We start from the raw sequence: 27,982 nt of genomic DNA, 5'->3' as shown, positions 1-27,982 counted from the left end.
CTCACATAAATTGTCCTTTTGTATACCTATCAAAGTACATATTTTCTTTCCAAGTTCAAAGAGCAATACTACTTAAAATTTTTAGTTGGAAATATGTAGATTCTTTAGTCAATGATAGAAATAGTGACTTTTTAATGAGGTTTTACCTCTTCTTTCTCATCAGCATGGATTTTTTTTTTCTAGGCCTCCTGTAAGTGTAGCTGTTTGGGTTTAATCATGATCAATGATTATTTAGTGACTTCAGATCCATAGTCAATTGCTATTGATATCAAAGAAAAGAGGATTGGGCCCTAATGGGTTTTTCTCATTTGCTGCTTCTATAATACAGCTGATTTGACTTTTTCCAGTCCTTGCTCAATATCTCATAGCTCCCATAGTCACATTTAGAGAGTAATTTTATGAATACAGAGGTCGGTCTGCAGGACTTGATGTGTAGGAGATCTGCATTATTTAGTTAATTCCCGATTCAAATTGCTTAAAGCCTCAGGTACATCAAGATAATTGGTATCTTATGGGATCAGAGCTTGTGAGCATGGTCAATATTTTGAGTTTTCAGCTGGTATGCTGAAGGTAGGAGGTCTAGAAAAGTGAATTTGAATATATCAGCTCACTGATAAGAACTTAGGCTACTTAGAATTGCTGTTCCAGGCTCTAGCATTTCTGACCCTTATGTTCCTGTTTACTTTCAGATCACACTTTTAATGTTAACCTTGGTTGCAGAAACTAGAAAATTTCATTTTTTTAATGGAAATTGATAACATTATATGGTCTGGAACCCTCGGAAAAAAACTGTCTGTACCTTAAGCTGGTATTGTATAGAATAAAAGCACGAAGATGTTTGTCTGTTCTCGTTTATTGACAATCTTTATGTCCAAAAAGTACTGGGACTGCAGTGTCACTGCACAGGCAGCTGAAATACCACCACTTAGACTGATGAATCAAGCCTGCTTTCTTCTGCGTGTTTACTTGATTGAATATCACATTTTTACAGGGTAATATTTCCCTAAAGAAGAATTTACAATCAATAAATAACTTGAGACAAGGATAAGGTTTATCCTACAGAATAACTGTTCCTTTCTGGCAGTTCTGAAATTCTAGTTAAAAGTACCCCAGTCTTCACATTTTGAATGTCTCTGGCATCTAGAAACCTAATTATGCAGAACCAAAGTGGCAAAATCAACTATGTTTGGTTTTAATAATGTTTTAAACAGTCAATGGAAGACTTTACTTGTAATTCTTGAGTGTTCTTGCATGAAAATGTTGCCAGTACAATTACAATTATAGTGAACTCTCTCTCAAAAGTGTATGTTGTACCTGTTCGGTCCCTAATTTCTGAGTGTAAGTCTTGATTGTAGAAGAAACTTAAAAGTGAGTGCTGCATTGGTACCATCGACATTGATACTCCTGACTACCCAAGAGCCTGGTGCAGATGAGGACACTGTTCTAACATGTGGGATAATAAAGTTTGTACCTCAAAGTGTTTGCAGTCTGACAGCGGGCTTCTCTGATTTAGCATCTTTGTTATCTGCTGCTAAACAGGCCTCCTTGCTCAAGGTTACTACCCTGTGAGGAGAGGTACACATAAATTTTGTACAAGCTTCTCAGCCATCACAGTTCGCACTTGAGCATTGAGGTTTTTATTGATGCTGTTAAACCCAGTAAAACCTCTCAGCTAGATCCTGCCATGTACATCCTATTATGACAGTAAGTGATGGAAGAAGGCGGGTGTGGGGATTAAAGAGGTTTGGGACATAATGCAGGTCATTCACTTTTCGTAGGTGCATGTTGCATGATTCAACAACGTTAATGTTGCCAGAAATAGTATTTTATGTATCTTTTCCTCATTACTTTCCCAGATGTCATGAAAATAAAATTCTTGCCTGTGCTTCCACAAAAGGTTAGGGATAGAGTTTCACCTCACATCTTTATGATTTTCAGTTGTTAATGAGTTCTTGTTGAGGTTTTCCTTAAAAGTGTCTCCTTTTTCCAGTTAAACACATTAACTTCCCTATATTGTGCTTACTGGACCTTTAGTCTCTGCTCCAGAGATGTAATGCCCTTCTGCAAAAGGTAGTCCAGTTCTCTAACATAAGTGGATAATCTGGTATCAGATGGCAGAAAGACCAAAACATGTTGTTGCATCTCTGTTGATATGTCATGCTTCTGGGACTAAGACCGTCTGATTGCTCCAAGATCCCTGTGCTTCCTTTCTCCTAATGTAGAAGTCCCAGCAAGAGATGTGAACAGAAAACTTCCCAAATCCACTTGAACAGAGAAGCAATGTAGCAGGAATGAGTTGTGCTTTAAAAAACACTTTCCAGATTGCTAATCCTTCCTGTGTCTATGGTTCTCCATAGCTCCATTAAGGAGCACAGGATTCATAGCTCACCATTAAGTCTGTTCCTCACGCTGGCAGCTGTACTGTGTATATCCAATTCAGACAGGTTCACAAAGCCCCTGTCCTGTGTGCCACTGTCCACCACAGGTCAAACAGCCCTTCGTGTATTAAATGTTGAGGCCTGTTGAAAAGGCAATGACTGCATATGCCATCGGATTGTAAATTATGATTGTATTTAAATACCCACTACAGTGAACCTTTTTACCTAAACAAAAGAAACCTTCAGATAGATGTGAATACATCTTTCTATTTTTATTCCAGACCTCTGTTTTGACTTACAACAATGTATCTCTCTTAATTGGGTGCAAACAAACGGATTGCAAATCACTTTTGATCTGTTCAACAGCTATCCTTTTTCAGTTAAACTCCCCCTTGAAGCTTTACTTCTTTTATAAGGCCCACAAGATGTAAATCAACAACAATATTAGTATTCACGGCATGTTGTCACTTCAGTGTTTCCCCATGTACTCTGTTTTGCTTTGAAAAAAATTAGTGGAGCAGGGACTCTCTCTTCAGTAACACAAAGCATATTATCAAAATTTCAGTAACAATTGCTAATTCTAAATAGTAGTTCATACACTACCAAGAAGTAGTTGAAGAAATAATGTTTAATTTTTTCATTGGTGAAGTGTACTGTGTGATAATTGCACTGTATTTCACTTTCTTCTGCTGTAGAAGAACCATCCCTTGCTAGGCAGGATTCTCTACGGTGCAGAATGGTTGAGCTTCTATTGAAGTTGTTGTAAAGTGTTGAGAAGCATGTGGAAAGATCACAAGATCAGACAGGTCTGGAACCTTGACGCCATTATTAAAAAACATTCATCATGGGCGTTCTGGTTCTAAGGAAGTTGTTAGGCACAAATAATTCAAGGGAATCTTATCAAGGACTGCATATTGGTAATACGGTCTTTATGGAGGCAAAGACTGTTTAATATACTCCAGAGGCAGAAATAGGTCTAAGGAAGAAGAACAACTGCTAATGAAGTTACAGAATTAAAACAGAGCAAAAGAAAATAGTATAATAAAAAACCGAACAAAACCCCAGGAACTTACCCAGGAACTTGAAATTCTGTGGCAGAAGAGAACTATAAACTGTATATGAATACCACAGTTGATATTAATTCCTTGTGGTTGAAAGGATGTAAACTTGCAACCAGTAATAAAATAGCCAAATGTATATGTTCATCTTTATGATGAGTGAGTGTGGAGCATTTCTAAATCATGTTTCTTTTTAGGTGACTAAAGCAGTCTATTTCTGTAGCATCTGCAATTCACAACAAGGAAATAAAAATAGAAATAAAATTGCTAGGAAAAAATATCTGTCAGTTTTTGCCATCAGTAGAGATGTAATGAATTAGATCTTCCTCATCACAATCAAATCTTATCTTAGATTAGGGACTGTATGGATTGTTTTCATCACCTGATACAAATTTAATGATTATTTCACAGTCAATATTGTCTAAATTTTTGAAAACAAAACTTGTGCTTATTTTTGTAGAACAGCTCAGTTCCCTCATGTTAGGGGAGCCAGAACTGGCTGTAACTATTGTCTGCAGCATAAATGGTAGCTTCACCCCGGAGGAATGGAGCTGCTGCCAGTAAATAGCAGTAATTCCCTCCCTGGCTGATAGAAGAGCTATCGAAGACTATTCTCTACCAAGTTGAACAAAGTTGCTGTTAGCACTACTTCTGAACTTCACAGCCTCCTTTGAGTCACTTCTGTGATCTGCAGTTTGAGTTGTACAGTTCCAGAGAATGGATTTCTGCACACTGCCACGTGAACAAATGACCCGCGTTTAGTTCAGTTCCCTTTAGTTTTTGTCAATTTATATTGAAAGTAATTTTCTGTTAAGACTTGAATTTTGCTCTCAGCTGTTTGCTTACTACAATGTTAACGTATTTAAGAAAAACTTCAGACTGTTTAATGATCAAAAAGTACTACAAGCTCCTTTTGCTATTCTGGCAAGCATAGGAAGTTGTATAAAAAATATTTAATACATATTTTAAACATTTCTCTTCATATATAAAGTAATCTTTCTCCAGAGGTAACTAGCTGTGTGTATCCTGCAGGAGAAGGTTAAACAAACTGCAAATCCAAACAATATACTCCTTGAGTCATGTCTCTAGCGAAGCTATATGCTGAGAATTATGTTGGCATGTGGGGGAGCTTTTTTTTTTTTTTCTCAAAAGGGGGACATTCCTGTACTTAGTTTTCCAGAATAAGTTGAGGTTTTATTGTATTTCTTGGAAAAAGCATTTCATAGAATCATAGAATGGTTAGAGTTGGAAGGGACCTTAAAGATAATCGAGTTCCAACCCCCCTGCCATGGGCAGGGACACCTCCACTAGAGCAGGTTGCTCAAAGCCCCATCCAACCTGGCCTTAAATTTGTACCCTATTGGAATACTAGCCCATATAAGTCTTATTTGATAAACTAAATTTGAAGTGGAACAGACAGAAGTGGGGCCAAAAAGAGTCTTCATCTACTTGACAGAGAAATCATCAGCATCTACAGAATACAGATGTGAAGTAGCAGCATGGCCTAGCAAAAATGCATATATAGGATCTACTAACACTAGATATCAGCCTTTGCTGGGTGTCATTCAGTAGCAGTAATCTATAAAATGATGGCATCGTTTTTTAAATGATCAAATTTAATTTGATCTCAAGATGTAATATTGCCACCCTATGTGTATTTTTGCACAACTAATTATGTTTTTGAAGATGGTAGTTTATCATCTTTTACAATGTATTACGTTCTGAAATTCCTACAAGTATTAAAGCACCTGGTTTTTCACTTAAAACATGAGATGCTACTTCTAGTGCTTTCGTGTAAAATGTTACGTCATTTGCCGCTAAACCTGAACTTACTTCAGATTCAAAGTAAGAACTGTCTAAATGCAATTTAAGTAAATTTTTTGATGCATTGGGATTAGCAGTACTACTACAAAGACTTTAGTATCTGAATAGCTTTGGGCATAGAAATATACTCTATGTGCAGCACTGTGAACCCACATAGAACAGGAATGATAAGAAGTATCAATTCTAGTTTTATTAAAATATTTGGGGTTTGTGTTGAAAAGTGATACAAGCATTTGTGTTGAAAAGTCAAATGTGATGCAAGCATTTATTTCTTATGTACATCTGTCAATAAACATGTTACCTTAGGCACATTCACTGCCTTAGAAAAATTTTAAAACAGCAAACAAAGAAAATAGTTGCTGCTGTTACTTCAAAGAGCATCTTGTTATTAGTATCTTTACTCTTCACCATGATATGTTACAAACACTTTTATTGTAAGAGACTTATTTCTGTCATTTTATTCTAAAAGGCGTCTTATGCTCATAGCATGTGTTCTGTATGTTTTAAGCAGTGCATGCTTTATGATCAATAGGATTACACTGCATACTTATTCATGATTTAGAAATCTTATGTATGCATTAATTGAAATAAATAAAAATCTTCATAATTATATATTAACGTTCAAAAAAACTAAATGCAAGTGGATTCAAAAGTAAATGATAGTGATATGTAAAAAATTCTATGTAACAATAAAAAAATCTTGATGACGATCATATTAGATACATTTCTTAGCCAGCAAAATTTGAAAATAAACAAAACCACAAGAAATTATACTTGCAAAATTCTTGAATAAATGATTGCTACTTGCAATGTAAAGCTTAAGGGTAAACTTTTATTGTGGAGATTCAGTTGCTCTGTTAACACTAATGAGTTGTGTAGTTTAATTTGCGCCTTAGAGCACTACAGACTAATGAAAAAATACTCTGATGTGTACTACATTTAGGAATTTCAGACTGCCCACACATTTTCAGTCGGCTGCACAATGATCTAGTTGGATGTTAGTATTATGAGATAAACTATGAAACAATGAAAGATTTCATGGAGACTATGTAGTGTTTAACAATGATATCAATCCTTTAGGTAGGTTATTCTTCTAATTGAGGTATAAATGTGGGACTTCAGTGAATACAATCATGTAATGGTAAACCTTGTACTGATCCTCAGAGAAACTATTTTTCTTAGTGTCTTAACTGAGGAAAAAACAGCTAATAAAGAATTGGGTAATAACAGAGAAGCAACAACATAACACTACTGAAAATACTATATCAGACATTGAGACAATAAAGTACTTTGCCTGAAGAAAGCTTAGATGTATGATATGCATATTAATGCTTCTTTATTTTCTTTTGAAGGATCGACGCTTTAATGATGAGATTGACAAACTGACTGGATACAAGACAAAATCACTCTTGTGCATGCCTATAAGAAACAGTGATGGAGAGATTATTGGTGTTGCCCAAGCAATAAATAAGACTCCCGGAGGTGCCCCTTTTTCTGATGATGATGAAAAAGTAAGATTACCTTTACTTTTGTATTTTTTTAAAAGTTCCTTTTGTAACTCACTAGACTCTTCTAAAGATACTGAATTCCAAATAAGTAAATGGTACCGCTCTTGTGTTAATGATGTTTTTTTAGAAGAGCTTAACATAAAATGTACATTTTTGTTGTTCTTAACATAAAGCATGTATCTGTTCTGTAAATGTGGGAGATCTTGTGGCTGAAACTTCAACTTAATGGTCTCTAAATCTTACACAGACTTTTTTCATATAGTAGATCTTGATAGGAGTACTTTTATTTTTGAAAACTTATCTGTAAGAATAAGTTCATGGGGGAAAACTATCACAGAGACAGTCCTAGTCTTGCTAACTTTAGAAACCACCACATTCTCAGTGATATAAATGCATGTAACATATGCAAAAGAAACTTTATTTTAGAGGAGATAATGCATATACAACTTTATGCTGTTCTAAAATATAGCAGGCTTGCAATGCGCATGAAAGGGCAAAGAGGGCAGGAAGGGCACTAGATGCGTACATGAAGTGAAATTTGTAGAGTAAAGTGAACTCCAAAGGCAGGAGAATAGAGGGAGCCACAAGGAGGGAACTTGAATTAAAGAAAGTGAAGAAAATAGGAAATGGTGCTGTTGAAGGCAGATGCACACCGCTGAGTGTGGAGACAAAATGTGCATAAGACCAAAAGATGACTGGGGAAAAGAATGGTAGAGGGCAGCAAGCTGGGGAGGAACAGAACAGCACCTCTCTGCCCAGGAGAGAGAAACGGAGTCTCCTTCGGGCACATAATAGGAAAATATACTTCTGTTTATTAAAATAGTATTGAATCTCATTTTTGTGGAACTGTTGTTAGAGGCAGACTTTGCCCCCAAAAGCTCTTTATGTTGATTCAGAAGCAGTTAATATTTGATGCAGAGCCATTATTGGTGTATTACATACACGTTGACGTGTCTGTGCTGTGACAACGAGATCTTAAGTAATGCCTGCTGGAAGGGGAAAATCCTGTCTCATTGGTTCATCTAAATATATGGAGGTGATATTTAAAATCAAGATAGCTTGACATGGATGAAATGCATTTTTATAAATGCTAAACTAACAGTGGCTTATAAAGGCTGTGAAGTATTGAATAAATCAAACTCATCTTCCATAGAAACCATAGTAATTGTATTTTTGAGTACTTTTTGAAGTTTTTATTACTTTATTATTTTTACTTGTTATATACTTGGAACAATACATTTAGAGCATTGTGCATAACCATTTCATAGTTTGAAGCAACTGGTGAGAATAAGAATATAAATCTTTATGTTAATAATGTCTGTTAATAGCATCATGCTCTGGTTTGTTGTACAGTGGAAGTAATTAAAAATTGATTGCCTTTTTGCAATTTCAGTATGTGAAGGAATCTTTTGCAGTCCAGGTGGGAAAAATCTTTGCGAAGTGGAAATATTAAGTGGGTGCATTATTAAGGTTGAGAGGGAGTAAAAAGAAGTACTGATTATTTTTACACCTTGTATTAGTTGCCAGATGTCTTCCAATAGAAAGTTATGATCAAATATTTCTTCATATTTTTATTAGATTATTTAGCATAGTGCAACTCTGCAGCAGTTTGGAGGTCTTTGGAGGTCTTCCAGCAGTTATTCTTAGCAACACCTACTTACACGTGAAGAGCCAGCTTGCTTGCTGTGTACCACTTCACTTTTGGTGCTTTTCCTAAATCTGTTCCAACATGATATTCTGATCTGATGTGCGCTTGAGTTGCTTGTTAACTTATTAAGCTTCAAGCTTCAGATTCTCATTAAGACCTAGCCATTTGGGTCCAAGTTGAAACACTAGACTTGTTTGGATTATAATTTTCTTTAATTTTTATTGAAAAAATAAAAGGAGTGGAGGGTAGATTAGGCTAACAGTAATAAAGCTTATGGTTTGACAGACTAACAATAGAGATGGCTCAGCTGCCTAGTTATACGTGATATGGTAGAGTGAGCTTTTAAAGAAATATTATGAATGACAACTAACTGTGGTTACTCTTCACACCAACACTATTAGTAATTTTATAAAACTGAAAAATTAATTATAAGAACAATACTCATTGCAGTGTGTATGTATATCTGGAATCATCTCTTGGTAGGTGCTTTCTTTTAAACACGTGTTGAGTAACAAAGAAGAAAATCAGTCCTATCTTTGGCAGTATCACCTATTCTAGCACCACATTAAAGACTTTTCTGTGAGAAGCTTATAAAAACTTTTTTCCGTAAAAATAATTAGCTTTAAATTTCTGTTTCTGCAAGGTGCCTGTGTAACTGATTCTTCATAGTGATTTACTTTGAATTAAATTACTTTAAAAATAACTCTCAGTTTTCAGGTGCTGCTTTTTCAGACATCTGAAGTTACCCAGTACTTCTTAAATTGCTTCTTTATAAATTATCTGAACTTGTGCAACCATTAGTTTGCTTCTGACATACTTTTGATTCTTGAAAATCTTGGCTGTTGAGTATTGATTTATTAGCATACAATACAAATCTAGCAGTGTATGCTACAATGGGTAGCCAAATGCAAATAAAACAAAATGAGACCTTCCCTAAATAGACTTTTTTCTGCGTTTCTTTTTATTAGTACTCTCTGTGTCTGTGTAAAGTGAATTCTGTTTAAAATGCAGCCTTTATCATGGATACTAGATTTGATTATCATACATTCAACTAACAAAATAACTGTGTACATGCGAGTTGTGTGTTGCATAAACATATTAATGTAAATAATTGCCAATATTGAGGCTGTGGTATTTGCTTCCATTTAGTGACTGGTAAATGTTACCGAAAATCAGCAAGTTGACCATAATTTGCTATCTTTACATTATTTTTACTAGTCATTGATATCAGTTATAATTATAAGCCTGTATGTTAGAACTCTTCAAGAGTATATTAAGTGGGTTATCACATGTAGAGTTTATGAAAAAATTAATGAGTACATAACCTTTATCATGCCTTCTAATGGATCTTAGATTTAACGAGGCCTATCAGTCTGTGTACTGTTATTTCCAAATCTGTGCTTTTAAGTTTCTTCACCCACTGATAACCTAGAAAGCATGATATACCTCTGGGAAGCAAGAAAGTGCACACTTCCAAGAGAACATCTTGCAAGACTAGCATACCATTTCTTGTCGTAATATCAGCAAAAGTGGTTGTGAGGAAAGGGGGCAAGCAAAAATTGGGAAATCCTTCTCAAATAAGAAAAGATCTACCTGGGGTATTGAGGTGGTTTGTGCAGAAAAGCCTGATGAGTAGCTGGCAAAAGACTTACATTCAGCTTTATGTCGATGTTACAATTTCTGACAATTAGCAACTTCAGAACGGTTAGGAAATGAAAATGTAAATTACTCCTTTTCCTCCCCTCAAACAGGCCCTCTCAAAGAAATGACAGTATCATTTCAGTCTGACTCTTGTTTGCAAGTGTACATCCTCTCCTAGTGTTGTGTGAAGCAATTTAAATAATCTGTTGGGCTTTGTGTTGTTTTTTTTAAAAGCTACAAGACTATATTGTATAATGAAATGTCACTTGGGGGCACAAGTCTTGAGTCAATAGGAAACAAAGAATTATGTTTTCAATTAGAATTAAGTAGATGCTAGCATCATTTTTATGTACACTTAGTTATTTTCAGGAAGTTAAGAGCAAATAAAATATTTAAGATATGAGGAGTTTTTAATGCTCCCAAGCTGTAACCAAGTTTATATTTTGCAACATGTAAAATGGAGTATTAGGCTTCAAAGTTTTTCTAGTTTTGTTTTTCATGGCACATTTTCAGGTTTTTCTTTTACGTATCTGACCATGATTATAATAACACAGCATTAATAATGAGTTTAAGTGACTTTTCCACATGTAATGGTTGGTTCCCACTGCCAAATTTCTCCTTTTGGTGTAAGGGGTGTTTGAGCCAATTCATTGTTTAAGTGCAGAACTAGACTTTACAGTCACTGGTGTGAGAGAAAATATTCTGTCTCACATTGTGTTTTGTCTCCCCCGACATCAGTGGCTCAGTTGAACAGACTGATTTTAGAGATTTCCAGTTGAATACAAACAATAGTAGAATACTTTATTATTTTGTATAGCAGCCATCACTGTTACATTATGTTGTGTAATTGGTAACCTTTTGGAAAAATAGGCTGGTGGTATTACATGTATTTTGCAAATGAAGACACCAGTTCATCTGCACGGATACAGAGTAGGAAGATTAAAAAAACCCAAACCTTTGAAGAGAACTGTGTACCCTGCATGCGTTCCCAGTGCTGTCCTGAAGATTCATTTAAGTATTTGTGCTGCTGGCTGGTGAGTCATACTTGTTCCAGGACTGGTGAGAAACTCAGCCTAACAAGAGCTTGACAGTCTGTAGTTTAGATTATTGTATGCCCTTTAGAGTCTTCTGAGATGTGGTGCCAAAACAAATCTAATCCTCCGTCAGAGAGGCTCAACAAACAGCAGCCGCTCAATGGTCACTTGAACTGTTGTCCTGGTTCTCTCTGGCTCTGATGTCCTCCTAGCCTTATAGAAGTGAACTGACTGCGGGGAAAGCTACCCAGGACAGCCAGCTTGAATTAAATTCTGCTTGACTTACTGAAAAGCAGTAGTTTGAATGCAGAGAGATCCCTTCTTGGGGAGGGGGGAAGGAAAAACTGGATTTGCTTGTCTGTGCTCTGTGGATAGTTTTATTAAGAAATATATGTCTCTGGATTCCAGGATTCAGTTGGTGTATGTCTGGTTTGTGGAGGCTTAAAGATATTGTTCTCTCATGCACCAGCACTTCTATTTCTTACATTCCTAATAGCAGTCCTGTGATTCTAAATTGCCCAATTTAATGTGCTTTTCTCGGTCCGTATTAGTTAAGGCTTAAATATATTCTATACTGGGTCTACCATAGTGATGAATGATTTGCAGGGATTTTGCTATGCCTGCTAATTTGCTTCCTGTGAGTTTTTGTGCGATGGGCTTAGTCATGCTGGTAGGTAGCAATTTCAAAGCAATTTCAAAGTTAGGATGGTTTCTTTATCTTAGGGAAGTAATCAACTGTAAATAAAACTACTAGGAAGCGAGTGATCCAGAACAGGCAAGCATCTCTGACTTGTGAAAATGATGACCCCACCTCTGCAAATATGTGGAACTTACAAAAAAAGTCACCTGAAAATTATTTTGATGGGTCCTCTAGGAAGGAATATAAGAAACAAATTAGATAAAGAATTTTTTCATGTGTTTCACATATTGCAGTATGTGATGACCTCCTGCTAGCACATCTACCTTGGTTCTCTGAAAATCTGCATGGCAGTGAGACTCCAAAAGCTATTATTTAAAATTGGCATAATACTCAAAGGTATCATGTGGCCCTTATGTCGCATCCCACTGCAAGAGACAAATTTGCGGAAAGAAGGCTGAAAATAACAAAGACATTTGAAGGATGAAGGTGCTGAAGCGCTACAACTATCTGGGAAAACTCTAATGGTCTATTAGGCACAGTTCTTGAAAAGTACTTGCTACACAAATCTAAATTAAAATAAATCACAGTAACTGAATTCTCTTGCTGGGGGAGTTTAAAACAATTTGTCACTAGAATATTGGCTTTATCAAGGCAGCTTCACACCACTGGTTTGCAAACAACAGCACCAAATGACTGCAGTGATAAATACATGAATAGACTTACTTTGTCTTGCATACATGCAGTCATGATTTCAAGTTAAGCTGAAAGTCTAGATTTCATTTTAATTATAGAACTCTATAATGTGCTTGAAACTTAACAAAAACATATCTGTATCAATATCTCTGTTTTGAAACTGACAGTTAATATTTGAATTGGACATCATCGTCTCGGAGGTATGGAAACATGTCTAAGATGTGCATTTTCCTAGGCCAGGGGCTACTTTGTTGCTGTGTGTTTATGGTACATATTATTCCAAATCTTTGATACCTTTTTGGGGCCTCTAGGTGCTATCATAAAACAAATAAACACATTGTCAGATTTGGCATCAGGAAGCGTTTCTCTATAGAACAGTTCAGTGCTGGTTTTTTTTTTTGAGGGGACTGGAGTTTTGATCTTGTCTTGTACAATGGTGACAGTGGGGAAGTCATCTGGATTCTTCCTGCAGTTGCCAGCAGGAATGTGAATCTATTGGCTTTTCCCCTATTTCTTGTGCTTGTATCTTCTTAAATAATTAATACAAAGAGGCTTGAACAAATAAGAGCTCTTGTCTGTAAACCTAGACTGTCATTTGGCTAATGTTTGTAGTATTTGACTCAAAGTTAATAAACTAAATGGAAGGATCTCTGCTGACTTCATGGGCTTTTAAACATCAAACCTCTGTCCATTTAGAAATGCATAGGAGCGTTTCCTTAAATGCAGACCCCCAAGTCTATTTTATGAAGCTTAAATTCATCTGGGTCAGAGCACTGTAAAGAAATCAGTTAAGATCAATTTTGGTTTCTGTGTTCTTCCACTGGATGCAAATAGGCTCCAACAGGCTGAACAGTTTGTGGTAGGCTGTGCTGTTAATCACACCTCTCTGAGAGATCTTGATCCCTAGACATAAAAGAGATGACTGCTTAATTCCTTTCATGAACGTTCATTGAAAAGTCAGAAAGCTGGCGATGTTGTTATGCCAACATCCCCTCACCCCAAACACAACAAAGGTCAGAGACTCCGTCAAGTTAAGTTTAATATTTTTTTTTTCCAGAAGATATTTAGTTAACTGCCTAGAGTCTGAAGTTGCTTCTGTTGCTTCTGAGCTTGAAAAAGGGGGTCAGATTTATAAATGGTAGTCCGTCCTGAAACTGAGCCATACAAAGAGCCATGAGACAGAATAAAAGTACAGACACACAGAGCCCTGAGCTTCAGCAGGCTGATGGTAATAGGCAGTGCTTTACAGCCTGAGTTATTAAGGGTTTTTTTTACAGTTCTGTTTGGCAGTTGGTGGAAGGAGCTCAATTGATTTCCTAGGAAATAGGAGCCCTTTTCTTCGGATGTGGTGGCATTAAGTATTTGTATATAATGCAGAGAATTTGAGAACGCAGAGGTCATTTGAGAACACATATTGTTGCTTTTCTTCATGCATAGTTCAGTCATGTTATCAAAAATTATACTTGCAATGATTTTTATTAATTATGTTCCTGTTTGACAAAACAGAGGAGTTATGAGGATAAGGGATCCATTAGAGACATTAATTATGAAGCATTCAGTAGTACCTTGGGTCTAAGTCTTACTAAGAGATCTTTGGGTCTTCCTGCAAATTCTGAAGCATTAAAAATAGCCCTGGAGCTTGTGCTCTGTTTTGCCCCTTCATTGGTATTCATGGGGAGTTGCAGCAGGCCTGGAGAAAGGGGTCCAGATCTCCACTGGTCAAACTCCTGAACAGACTTCACAGGAAGACAGGTAATGCAACCAAATGCAGTGATTGTGGGACCCCTTTGCCTTGCCTGTGTGCAGCCATACTATGTTCCTCAGCAAGAAGCAGAATACTGTAAAGTTTTCAACAGAAAGCCCAGAAGCCAAGAATTCTGCAGTTCCAATGGTAATTCTCAGACGCTTCAGTAACTAGATACTGTGATGTTAATGTTACTTTAACCTTTTTTTATTAATGCTATATTAATAGAATTTTCACTTAAATGCTTTGAATACCAAAACAACAATAATACAAGGGCTCAGGAGGATTAGAACTTTGGTTCATCTGTCAGCAGAAAGCAAGCCTGCCACAAAATAGTCTGAGGGCTATGATACGTGTTTGTGTTACAGTATTACTCTTAGGTACTCTCTATATAAGGAATTGACTAGAAAAGGTTTTTTGGGTTTTTTTGTTTTGTTTTGTTTTCCTGGAGGAAACCATGTTATTACATTACCTGAGGAATACCATTTTTACCTTCAGTTGTCTTCCTTTTCTTGGCAAAACTCCCTTAAAACAACTAAATTATTTTGATCAAATGGCTCATTAGAAGAATCTTGTTTGCTTCAAGTTAAACCTGCACTGGGGCCTTGTTGCAGAAGCATGTAAAAGGAAACCTTTCTGGTTGGCAGCTGGTGAAGCCTTCATTTCTGACAATTACTGGAGATGTGCCCTGTGGGCTGGATGGGAGGACTTTGTCCCTAGTGAAGTGTTTTCTGAACTTCTGTCAGTCTGTTCTGTTCTCCATAGCTGTTCTTCATAATAACTTCAAGGCTTGATATACTTTTAGAAAATAGCATTTCGCATCTCCTGTGAATTGCTTATCTTTCCTGAAGCAGAATGAAATGTTCATACAGCAGTTCCTGCCATCAAAAGTATTTCCCATTGGAATAGTGATGCTGAGCCTGTCTGTAGCTATAGGTTACATGATGAGATATTGAAAACTGCTTAGCAAATCACTTTGCTAAAAATTAAGTCAACCTCTGACCTTCAACATGTTATTACAGGGTTCCTAGGAAACTGTAATTAAAACAGTATTCTGTCATTCTAGCACTGACTCACGGTATGCCCTGGGGCAAATCACTTTACAGTGGTCTCTCTTCTGAAACATAATTCTAAAAATGAAAATGGCATTAGGTGGTTCCATATGTACTATCAGACTTTCCATTTTAAGTATTCTATTTTCCCTCTTGTTGAGCCCAGCCTGAGCTTTTGAAGCCTTGTTGAATGCTTTCTTTGCATGCAGCAGCTGTAGTCTGGACTGCTCTGGTTAGAAAACGCCAAAGCAATTTCACAAAAATCAGTTTCAGCTGTTTGTTTAATAGTCCCAGCTTTACATATAATATTTCTCATCTCCATGAAAATTGTGCCACCCTGCTGTCCTTGATTGGTTTACAAAAGTGTAACTGGTCTATAATTGGTGAACTCCTGATTGTACATTAGAAGGAACTCAGTCCTCCTCCATGCTGTCTTTGTGATCGCCAGCCTGAGACATCTGTGTCTGCATCCTAGGTGTTGGAGTATGTAAGCAGCAGTGTAGCTGTAATGCCTGCTGGGAGTGTACAGGAATGTGTTTCCCCTATATCTGGGAAAGTGGCTGTTTAATTCTGTGGCCACAAATCAATAAAAATCTTGTCCTCTTCTTTCACAGGAACATAAGAAAAGATTGGCTACCCCAGATGAAAGGTCTGTCTAACCCAGTGACCTTTCTCTGTCAGCTGCTGAAAGCAAATGTGTGGAATGAGGCAACCACAGGATGGTATTTCTCTCATGGGTTCCACCGGTTTCCCATGACTTGCAGTTCAGGGCCAGACATAGTATCTTTGTATTTAATACCACCCTAGGGATTTTCTACTTAGGATTTTATTCAGGCATTTCTTGAAGCAAGACAAGCTTCTAGCTTTCACAGCATCCTGCACATTGTGCGAAGAAATGCCACCTGACTTCTGTTAATTTCATGTTATTCCTCTTTGTTTTGCCTGTAGTGAACACAGGGAAAAGTCCTTCCATATTCATTTTCATGCCAGTTGTTTTGCCCTAAAAATCTTCAGCCTTTAAAAGCTGTGGAGTTCCCACCTGGAGCAAGTCTTCCCTGCAGTCAGATGTTTCCTTTGGCAGAAGGGATGCCTGCACTCCCAGAGCCCTGGGCAGTGCCTCCAGTCTGCTGTGACAGTTGGTACTTTCCCTGTCTGGAGAAGCAGAAGTCACTCAAACCATTTTTCTGTACACTGTAGCCTGGAAAAAATCACAGGAACTGCACGTTTCTTGGTGTTCTAAAACTGTCAGGTATCCCTAGAGCTGTTTAGGAAGCCAGGGCAGATCTTCATTGCTTGTTGGCATCTTGATGTCACACTGCATTACTGGAACATTAAAAAAAAAGTTTGGTTCGTCATCTAACCTAGCTAGTCTACTTTGTCAATTGTTAACTTCAGCAAAAACTGTTATTGTTCTGAAAGATTCCAGAGCTCCCTGAATCATTGTGGATGTCAGGAAGTGTCATGTTTTTAGTGAAAAAAAATGTACAACAACATAAAATCCAGTGAAAGTTAGTAAAAGAGATTAACAGTTACTGTGCAGTAAGATTTAAACGTTCAGAGAAGAGGTAGCTAGATTTATGAGAGCTAAAGTAGTTAACCAACTAATGATAATGATTTTGCATCTCTCACTTAGCTGGCAAACACTAAACTAGAGTTAAAACAATCACTATTATGGTGAGTTTTTTTCAGCCAGAATGTTGTTGGAGCTGTCAGAGATAATTGAGCCATATTGTTTGTAATCATGAATGGTGGTCAGAGATTTCAGCAAGGAAATTATGCAGTACACTTCAGGTAACTCTTAAGAGGGTAAGTAAACCGTGTTTAGAAAAATATTTCCTGTAAACAGCATAGTGATACAGGCAGGGGCACCAGGAAGGACGCTTCATTTAACAGCACTTTGTGAGAGCTGTGAGTAAGCACCTTAATTGTCAATTCAGTCTGTGGGGAACCCTTTTACTTAGAATATTTATCCACTTACAATTTTAGCGGAACAAAAGTATATTTATACTGGCAGCTATCAAGGCTACAGTCTTTGGACTGAACTTGACATGAATTTAACCTTAGTATTAATTTGCTGGCAATTTGCTATCCATGTGGTAGAATGGATAAAAACAAATCTTGTTTTTTTTCTTTTCTGCTTAAAAAAAAAAAATGGCTTTTGCTGTATAAAAACAGACTAGAATTTTGCGATGCTGGTGTCATGGTTACAAGGCAAATTCAATGCTAATACCTCTCTGGCATGGTAATAGCTCTCTAGTGTTGTGGCATGGTTTTAAACTGGGAGGTGAGTGGAAATGCCCCAGAGCTGTAATGGACAGGGCCCGGTGTGTAGGGTTGTGTTGTGGGGTCCCAAATATGGGGAGGCAAGTGCCTCTGGTGACAGACTTGTAGAGATCTGAGAGCTGAGGATGTCCTAACTGCCACCTGGTGAGGTGTCAGCAGGATGCCTTGCAGGATAGTGGAGCCACATGTTGTGGTCTGGGCTGGAGCAGCCCTGCAGACTTGCCCTACAGAGCAGAGACACTATGAACACAGTGCTGCTTGCTACGAAGGAGAGGAGGCTTTGAAAGAAGGAAGCTTGCTGGGACATGTTTCCATACACACAACTTGAATTTCCTTTTCTGTCGCACACAGTGGAAAACATGTTTAGTGTGGTTAGTGTGGACTACATACTCACTTTTGTGCTTGAATCACAAAGGTTTATAATCTGCTCTAGTTTAGGGCTTCAGGGCTTCTCCTTCAACTCAAGATGTAAAGTCATGAGCTTTTAATCCTGTATGCCCAGAAGCTTCATTTCTCAGTGATGGCAAAGATTGTTGCTACCCTACTGGACGTGCACATCAGCTGAAATGTGGCCTCAATAATACCACCATTGCAAGGGCAAACTCTGATCTCCAGTCTCTTAAAGAATATCAAATAATTCTGAACTTCAAGAAGCTGGCAAAATTTGATAAAGCAGTAGGGATGTGGAAGACCTATAAAAGCTGAAGTCTGCCTGCAGAAGTGTTAAACCAGCAGGTTGGCAAGAAGCTTCTCACTAACAAATTAGAGCAACAAAATACTGCATCTAATTGAAGTTTTGGAAAAACATGCAGTGTAGAGACTGTGATTTTCCTTATAAGTGGAGAGATGATCTATGTGTTTGTGTGATCTCATGAACATCTGACAAAATCTGACCACTGAGTGATAAACTCAGTAGTTGCTGCCAGCCCAAGCAGTTCGTAATACAAGTGAAAGCATTTTATTTTTCTGAAGTGAGTTTCGGGAAATCACTGTGCACAGGAAGCAGAGGCTGTTCCAGTGAGATGTGAAAAGGTGTAAGCCACCATAAGAGCCTGTAAGAATGAGCTTTGAGTATTTCATGTGCCCAGCTATCAGTCTTTTGAGGTTTGAAGTTGCTGCACTGATGTTTACATTTGGAAGAATAGACATGTTTTTTTCCCTTTCCTTTTCTTTTTTTCTTCCCCCCCCCCCCCCCCCCCCAGCCTATTACAGCTTTTCACATGTTCTCTAAAAATTAGTTTCTATTTTTGGAGTAGAAATAGTGGAAAAGAATGGTGAGAAAATTATTTTATAGGCCTCTGTGTTCTATGTATAAGGAGGATTTAATATATGTTAATCAATAAAATGAATTCTTTCACTGATCATCTTCCTCACTGATGTAATACTAAACTAGTATGTCCTGAACATTAAAACAAAATACTTTAATTAGAGTTTCATCATGTACTTAGTCGTTCTCTTTTAATGAAAACTGAACTAGAGATGAATAATTTTGATTCTAATTTAATTTATTCTAATTTGTATGGCCTTCTGTTTTGCTTCTGCTGTCAGTTTTGTGGATTTTATGAGAATAGATATGTCAAGCCAGATACTAAGATCTATTTTTGCTTATATAAAAACATTAATTTAGATGTTAGATGCTTGTAGTAGAATGTAATGTCGAAGCTGGAAATATCTAACTGTTAAAAATATCCATGAGGTACTGTTTTAAACAGAACCTTCTTTTCTGGGATAATTCCTGTAATTCTGATGTGAAGTTAATCAGGCAGTGTGATTTTATATGAATATGATTATGAAAGCTCTGAAAGTGAGTATCAGGAACAATAACCAGAACATTGTGTATCTGCATGCATCTTCTACAGTGGCAGAGTTATAGCAGGTAGAACTGTCTTGGTTTTCTCTTTTAATGGAATTGTTTTGTGTTTACTTTTGTTTCAATATTTTAATATTTTTAATCAATACTGTGTTGTGCTTTTTCTGGAGGACAGAGGCAGCAGCTGCTGCTGCTGGGAGTATCTGTTGCCATGCCTAATGGTATGGTTATCATATCCCTGTTAGACTGGCACTGGGACTACTGAATTAATACTCAAATCTGTGGTTTTGTCATTGGTACTCTTGCATTATCCAGAGCTGCATCCTGATACCTTATCACTTTCATTTGCAGTTACTGTCACACAAAAAAAACCCTGAGAATAGGCTGATTGTAAAATAGCATTCAGAAGCACAAGTGGGCATGCAGAAACTGTTGTCGTCTTAAGACAAATTTTTGCATCAGGGAGAGGAGGAGGGGAGGCAGGAAAGGGCAGGGCTGGGGGAGTGAAAAGCTGGGGCAGACCCAGGCTGAGGGCACAGCAACAAGTGATGGAGAAAGCATCTTGCACGTCTGCGTTTGAGTCTAGCGCTCATGTGTGTCATCAGAAAAGGGTCTCACCCCCTCTAGTGGCTTGCTTTCCTACTTGGTTATGATAATAATGTAAAATTTGATGAACATATATAACTATGGTAGTGTATCCCAAAGATAAGTTGTGACTCTCTTTAGCTTGGTGTTTCTGGTATTTTTAGTAAATTTTTAGCACTGACAACATGGTAGCATGTTTTGTAAGTGTTAATTAAATATAACTGTAGTTACCCATCTTCATGCTTCTTCCACGTTTTCTGAAAGACATTTATGCCACATCAGCCCAGCTTTAGGCGAAGAACACTACACGGGTTTGCAGCTCTCCATGTCAGACTAGCGATTTACGTTTCTAGGCGAGGACTGAAACCGTTGAGTGGTCACAGTCCGTTTATGTAAGTAGTAGCAGCCTGTTCACACTGCCATCAAGTGGATGTAAGGCACTACGACACCAGCCGTTGTGCTTGAAGTTTCTCATCACCTTTGTATTGCATCAAAATCTTAATAAACCTAACCTCGCTTACTTGCACGTTGGTTCTGACAACGCCTCTCCTTTCTGCCTGCAATACTGAAGAAGCAGAGTTAGTTCTCTAAAACAATGAGCTTACGTGGGAAGATAAGATACTTCTTTTTTGCTCCGTAGTTTGTCTGCAAGTGACTTACCATGTGAGGTTGATTTTGATATCCAGATCCTTAGCACACGTGAATAACTGAGACTTCACTCACTGTAGACAAAAGTACTCAAACATTGAGTAACTGCCAGAATTGAAGTCATATTCACAATTGTATTCAGAGCTTTCTGTGGGTCATGTTTGCTTTATGAGCAATGTTTTGCTATTTCTTTTCCTGTGACTTCGTTGTGTAGCCTCAGACCTTATTTGCCTTCAACTTTTCACTGTTGTTCTGAAGGTGACACAATGAGATGATCAGATCTAAAAATGGACTCGGACACCTAAAGCAAGACTCAAGGTGTACTTCAGGCATCTTCACTCAAAAATAGTCTTATGGCTACCTGATCCAAGAAATGCCTTGCACTCTATAGCTACCTCCCTGTTCATCCACAAAGTTATCTGGTGTGTCTGCATACATTGCTGCTTCAGTATGGCAGTGTCATCAATTATTAAAAATTGAACAACCTTTTCTTTTGTTAGATGCTGAAAGTAGCTGAACATTTTCCAACGAGATAATTTTTTTTATTATTTATAGCTTTATCACATTTTAGATGTCTAAGAGGAATATTTCTGTGCTGATTTTTTCTTCAGGGAGAAGCTCCTTTGAATTTTGCCTTTTTTCTTTTAATCTACTCAAAATATATTTTTCTCAAGCTGTTTCTGAAAATATTTTCTTTGCCAAGCTCTTGCACACCAAAGTTCTATAAAGAAGGCCTTGATGCTTGGCTGTGAGCTGGGATACACATGGCTGGATACATGTCACAGGTACTGTGAGGACCCCAACACTGTCCATGTGGTTTTAAAAAAAAATAGGTTTGGGTTTGTTTTTTTTTTTAATTGCATCCTCAGAACTTTTTCATTCTAGTGTGTTCTAGTTCACTATGATTGAACTATGAACATTCAACTATGTTCTAGTTTATGGCTCTTTCTATAGCTTGCTTTTCTTCTCCAACTTCAAAAGTTGTATCCTCCTGTTTGCAATAGGCAGTGTTACCCTGGTGCTGTACACGAAACCTGTCTTCTGTCAGTGTGTTCCCTTTTTCTTACCCTGTTGCTATCATTTTGCTAATGTCTGTTTTCTCCATATGCTTTTTGCGGGGGTGCATCTGTGAAAGGGGTAAGAGTCACAATAGATTAGCTGTTGGGTAGAGCTCAGCATGCATCACTTCTCACACAGACACTTAACATGGTGGTGGTAGGAAGGGTCATTCCACAAAATCTTTCAGCATGTTCAAAGGACTACTAGATTTCAGGCCAGTGAAAATTGGTACTGGAGGTTATCACAGGCTGGCACTGTTTGCCACACAGGCATTCTATGTCTCCACTTTCAGGCATTAGTAGAAAAGAATACAAGGATGTAGAGTATCCTATGTCCCCACTAAATTGTTTGCAGATAGGAACAATTACGAAAACTTAGCTGTGTTAACTAAGTTTACTTAGTTGCATAGCTGAGGGGCTGGTTGTATACCTTTAAATATGCAAGAAGGATAGTAGTGTGGAGAGAAAAAAGGAGAGAGGGAAAGAAACCAAAGAACCAACAAAACGATCCTGATATCAGTTGAGCTTTGTATATAGGGTAACATTAATTGTTGAAAAATTGTATTGAAATAATAGCCAAAGCCTACTAGTAAGATAATGTTTACTTTCATACCCCCCTTCTAAGAGGCAAAATTGGCAATAACTTTAATTCAGTTCAGTCTTCTTGGAAATTAGGTTAGGATACAAATGTGTCTTAATTTTTCTTCTTGTCATCTTTTGGTCAGTACAAATACTTTCAGAAAGCATTAGTCTGGGTGCCAAGTGCAAAAATACTCCAGGTTAGTTAATTCTTTGAACTCGAGTTTTAACAAACTCCTAACATATCCTGAGTTTTGACCTCTCATCTCTCAGCTGTAGTTAATCTGCAGCAGTTAGTGTTCAGACAAGCGGTAACGAGCTTTCATGCAAGCTTATGAAACTCTGCAGGAAGTCACCTTTTCATTCTTGCTTTTTGTATGTAGCTGGCAGCTTTGATTACCAGAACATTAATGCCTCTTCCAGAGCCCCAGATTTATTTTTTTGTGTTGTAAAAATGAGAACACCTCCTGCCCTAGGTTAAATTGTGGGGTTTGGGGGAAAGTCTATGAGAGGGAGGGAGATTAAATAGTCAAAAAGAGGAAATCCATAAAACAAAGAGATAGATTGGTCTGCTTAACTAGGTTGTTCAAGTGCTGTGGGATATTAGATCAGCTTAAAAGAGGAAAATAAAAGGTAATCATTCTGATATAGAAGCTAATGTGTTTTTAAGACCCTCAAGTCTCTTTTTGTTTAAACAATTTAAGCTGTTTAGCAAATACTACTGATACTGTATTTTTTTTTTTCCAGGTAGAAATGAAAATAATGCCATTTATTTCTTGGTTAGAGTCCCTAGTTTATCCTGTGTTGTTCCTTAGCTCTCTGAACGATTGTTATTAGCCAGTATCTCTCCTTCTGCAGAGACTGCTTCAAGGAGATCCTGAAGTTAATTCTGTACTTAGATGTAATCACTGTGTCTATATGGGATTCTTAGCCAGCTCTTGAATGCCCAGAAAGTGCTCCAGGTAAAATATACTCTAGATAAAATTCACCAGTCAACTAAAAACCTGGAATCCAGGGTTTGAGCCTTGGTGTTGGTTTAACCATGGCAGCAGCCAGATTGGGGTCTGGCATGGGGAGGGGAAATCTTCATTTCTAGGCAGTGCAGCTCCTTCATGGGTGCTCACTGTGTCCAAGTTAAACTCGGAAGCAAAGATATGTGTTTTGCATCATTATTGTGTGCTGCTCTTGAACAGTCCTAAACTATGTTGTGATTTCTTTTCATGAAATTGTAATACATCGAATGACTTAGCTCTCAAGAGAATAACAGGAGTAGTAATTCTAATGAGAAAATTTTCAATGCAAGTATTATGGAGACGATGAATCCTTGGCTTTTTTAGGCACATTGTAGGCTTGTATTTTTTGAAAGTGTGTGCCTTCATTTCATATATCCATACATTATTTATGTTTTTTTTAACCTAGAAGTCTCACTCATGGCCCCAAGACCCCAGTACAGCAGGTGCTGTACAGGCAACGAGCAGGAGGCAGCTTCTCCAAAGAGATGGTAGAAGTATTACAAAAATGACAGATGGGATGTTGTAAATACATGTCTGCTGACCTTTCAGTAGGCTTCTGTGGACCTTTTGGACACTTTGAGGGAATTTAATTTTTGTACTTCATAAATTTTTCAGCTGAAAGTAGGTCACAAAAAGGAATGTCAAGGAAAGAAGAAAAATCACGTAGTAGTGGTCACAGTTGAGAAACTGTAGGAGTAGCAAACTTTTCACCTCTAAGAACTAGACTAGGTTTACAGATTGGCCTGGCTCAGGTAATCACAGGGTAGTCGCATTAGGCCAAAAGCTGGATCTAGTCTTTCCAGGGACAGAATGATAAATAGATACCTCTGCCACATTTGCATTAATGCAGTTTTATGTTAGTAGTTACGGTACAGTAGAAGGGTCCTGAAACAATATTCAAGATTCCTTTCTATCAAAAACATACTACGTGTTTTCCTTATGCATTATAGTTTAATACTTAAAAAAAACCAAAACCCACAAAAAAACCCAAACAAAAAAAATCAAACCAAAAAGCCAACTGTGTTGATGATTTTTCCAGTATTAACATGGTTAATTTTTTCAGGAAGTCCTCTTAAAGCCAGCTGTTTGGAATACTTTGGTTTTCTGGAGCAGGTTCCATAAATTCTGTTTTGTTCACAGTTAATATTTTTTGGATCAGCGTACTTCAATGTACCTTTCTTTCTTGTACTCTTTTTGACATACTATATAGTTACTTATCATAGGCACTATGTACCCCAGAGCACAGACATAGATTCACACTAAGAAGGTTTTTCATTTCTTTTCTGGAGGAAAAGATGTGGATTCTTTTGGCAGGAAATTTTCCTTCACTCTGGACAAATACAAGTGGACTTTAGTAAGGCCTTTGACACGGTTTCCCACAGCATTTTCCTGGAGAAGCTGGCTGCCCATGGCTTGGAGTTAAATCTAGTTGGTGGTCAGTCACGAGTGGCGTCCCCCAGGGCTTGGTATTGGGGCCGGTTCTCTTCAATACCTTTATCAATGATCTGGTCGAGGGGATTTGAGTGCATCCTCAGCAAGTTTGCAGATGACACCAAGTTAGGTGGGAGTGTTGATATCCTTGAGGGTGGGATGGCTCAACAGAGGAATCTGGACAGGCTGGATTGATTGGCTGAGGCCAATGGGATGAGGTTCAACAAGACCAAGTGCTGGGTCCTGCACTTGGCTCACAACACCACCATGCAGCACTACAGGCTTGGGGAAGAGTGGCTGGAGAGCTGCCTGGCAGAAAAGGACCTGGGGGTGTTGGTCAGCTGTCAGCTGAACATGAGCCAGCCGTGTGCCCAGGTGGCCAAGGCAGCCAACAGCATCCTGGCCTGTATCAGGAACAGTGTGGTGAGCAGGACTAGGAAAGTGATTGTCCCCCTGTACTTGGCACTGATGGAGGCCCTACCTTGAATACTGTGTCCAGTTTTGGGCCCATCACTACAAGAAGGGCATTGAGGTGCTGGAGCGGGTCCAGAGAAGGGCAACAAAGCTGGTGAGGGGTCTGGAGCACAAGTCTTATGAGGAGTGGCTGAGGGAGATGGTGTTGCTCAGCCTAGAGAAAAGGAGGCTGAGAGGAGACCTTATTGCTCTCTACAACCGCCTGAAAGGAGGTTGTAGAGAGGTGAGGGTTGGTCTCTTCTCCCAAGTCACAGGCGATAGGACAAGAGGAAATGGCCTCAAGTTGTGCCAGGGGAGGTTTAGATTGGATATTAGGAAAAAATAATTCTTCACTGAAAGGGTTATTGAGGATTGGAACAGGCTTCCCAGGGAAGTGGTTGAGTCGCCATCCCTGGTGGTATTTAAAAGACGGGTAGACGTAGTGCTTACAAATATGGTTTAGTAGTGGTTTTGGCAGCGTTAGGTTGGTGGTTGGACTAGGCGATCTGAAAGGTCCCTTCCAACCTAGACAATTCTATGATTCTATAACTGTATTCTTTCATAAAAGGAAAAAAAGGCATTATTGATGAATTATGCTCTGTTAGCAGTATTAATAAAATGTAGTAACAAAATATTACTCAGACATAAGAATACAAACCATACTGATGATAACAGGATCCCAGGATTAAGTCCATATATGTTATTTCAAGAAGCTCTCAATATTATCTTTCACTGTCTTTTCTTTTCCCTTACTATGTGGGTTTTTTAAACAGATTTTTGAATTTTTTTTAGAATAGTGAAGAGAATAGGTATACTCCTCTCAGGTTGTTAATAAAGTCATAATAGCTAATATTAAAATTATGTTCAAGGTATCGTGCGACTGAGAGTCATATAACACACCAGACTTGTGGGGTACAAGGTTTTATAGGTGGTTATAAGTTTTGATTATAAATGGCCTATTTACTTATAACTTATACTGACTTGAGAACATACCAAGCACAGTTTGCTCCAAATCTGCAATCCTTAGCTTTAATCTGTTGTACCTGGCAGAAGCGTTATAAGCAGAGGTCAGCCTGGAGGTAGAGGAACGAGGGGTTGTTTTAAATTTTCAAGATTGTTTGGTGCTCTGGAGGTCACTGCAAAGTTCAGTAGACATTAGAACAGTCAACCTCAGCAAGTCTAATTTACTGCAGCTTCTCTGGGCTGTCTCTGCAGTCTTTAAGAGCTCCAAATGCCACCTTGCACTCTGTGCCATTGTCCCACCCGCTTATGCATACAGTTCTCACGTGTGCATGTCTGATTTCCACCTATATGCATCTTCTCCTGTGACTTAGGGAGAAGAAGAGGTGTCGGTGGTCTCCTGAGTTGGGACTGGGGAAGAAAAGGTCAGAACTTGTCCCCTTTAACTATAACTCCATCTTTTAATTTGCAGGGAGAACTCTATTGCTCTTTGTGAGAAATGCAGTATGTTTTCCACATGAGGTTTTAATTCTCTGTGTGTCTTTTAATCCTATTGAATTAAGACCCCAATTGTATTTTTTATTACACAGGATAACATAAGTAATTGGGTTCAATACCATTAGCTAGTTGTATTAGCAGCTGTAAGAATGGGCAGCAGCTCACATCTGAAGAGCTCTCAGACACTGGGATTATAGACTTCATGCAGCTGGAAGTAAATGAATGTGGTGTTCTGCAGTATAGTTGAAATCAAGGGACTTTTTATGCAAGATGACTCACAGTGAAAAACACAGGGAGACAACCACAACACTTTTTTTCATGTCTAAAACAAGGAGAGTGTTTTTCCTTTCATTGGTTAATGGAGTAGTAAGTGCATTATAAACATGCATATTGGTATTGTCAAATGTTTGGCTAAATCTTCTTAAAGTTGGTAGCGTTAATCACTGGGCTCTTCTTTTGTTGATAGCCATGTAAAGCAATTGGGCTTCTTTATGGAACATAAGGCTCAACTCAGCAGATGTCCTGAAACTGATCGTCACAGGCCAAAACAGAGGTGCTTATGTGGTATGTGCCTGTGTAAGCAGAAAAAAAAAGAGGTTTGTGGGCATATACTAGTGAGAAGTAGCAGAGCCCTGACTAAAATGGGGAAGAAAGTTTTTGTCTGAAGGCTAACTTAAAGAGGGTTAGCACTTAAAGCAAAAAAAAAAATATCTTATTTTCTGCTTGGTTCAATGTGATGAGACTTAATACACTCTTTATATAAAATAGCATGGCTTCAGAGAATATTTGCTTCCTTAATCTAGTTCTCCTTTTAATGAAACCAACTTGGAATCACAAGTGAGCTAAATGGGCACAAAAAGAGAGGGCATCACTTTCTCGTGATCAGAATTAGCTCCTTCTCAATAAGCATCTTGTCTCCCAACTGATGTGTTTGAAGAGTTTCCCCACACATTTCTAGAAATTGCAGAAGTGTTTGTGGTAACCATTCATGACCTGACTTTTTCCTTCAGAAACCAAAAAACATAAGATGACTGGTTGCTGCCCTTTCACATTTCTCTTGCATTTATGGGAACACACAAAATAAGCACAAAGTGTCAGTTTGCTACTGGTATTGTTACTGTAATGCTGTTCCCATTGTCTGCCTCCATACAGTGTGTGGGAAGGGAAAGACTTACTTATAAATTCAAGTGTACCTTGCTTTTTTTTTTCCCCAGGAATGTAAATGGATGCTGAACACATCAGCAGGAAATTGATTTTTTTTTTTTTAATTAAAAATGAAGCTTCATGGGTATTTATTTGTGTATTTATTGCAGTTTGCTAGCTCTAGTGTAGCTGCTGGTAATAAGTCAAGCCTGTTTAGTTATGCTAGGAAGCGTAACATTTGTCATCACATAAACACATGCTTGCAGGATGACTGTGAAAGTCTGTTTTCAGTATGCTTGTC

At 37.9% G+C, this 27,982-nt stretch overlaps 1 protein-coding gene across 1 annotated transcript in view; it reads left to right on the top strand.

Annotated features, from left to right (window-relative positions):
• PDE11A (phosphodiesterase 11A) overlaps positions 1-27,982 on the top strand; it is a 134,443-nt gene that overhangs the window by 11,602 nt on the left and 94,859 nt on the right. The window contains exon 2 of the mRNA XM_074145784.1: positions 6,613-6,771. Within this exon, the coding sequence (XP_074001885.1) occupies positions 6,613-6,771 (159 nt within the window). The remainder of the gene's footprint in view (positions 1-6,612; positions 6,772-27,982) is intronic.

The sequence above is a fragment of the Numenius arquata genome, chromosome 3 (genome assembly GCF_964106895.1).
Source record: "Numenius arquata chromosome 3, bNumArq3.hap1.1, whole genome shotgun sequence".
Classification (NCBI taxonomy): Eukaryota; Metazoa; Chordata; class Aves; order Charadriiformes; family Scolopacidae; genus Numenius; species Numenius arquata.
This window is presented reverse-complemented; position numbering and strand designations above follow the sequence as displayed.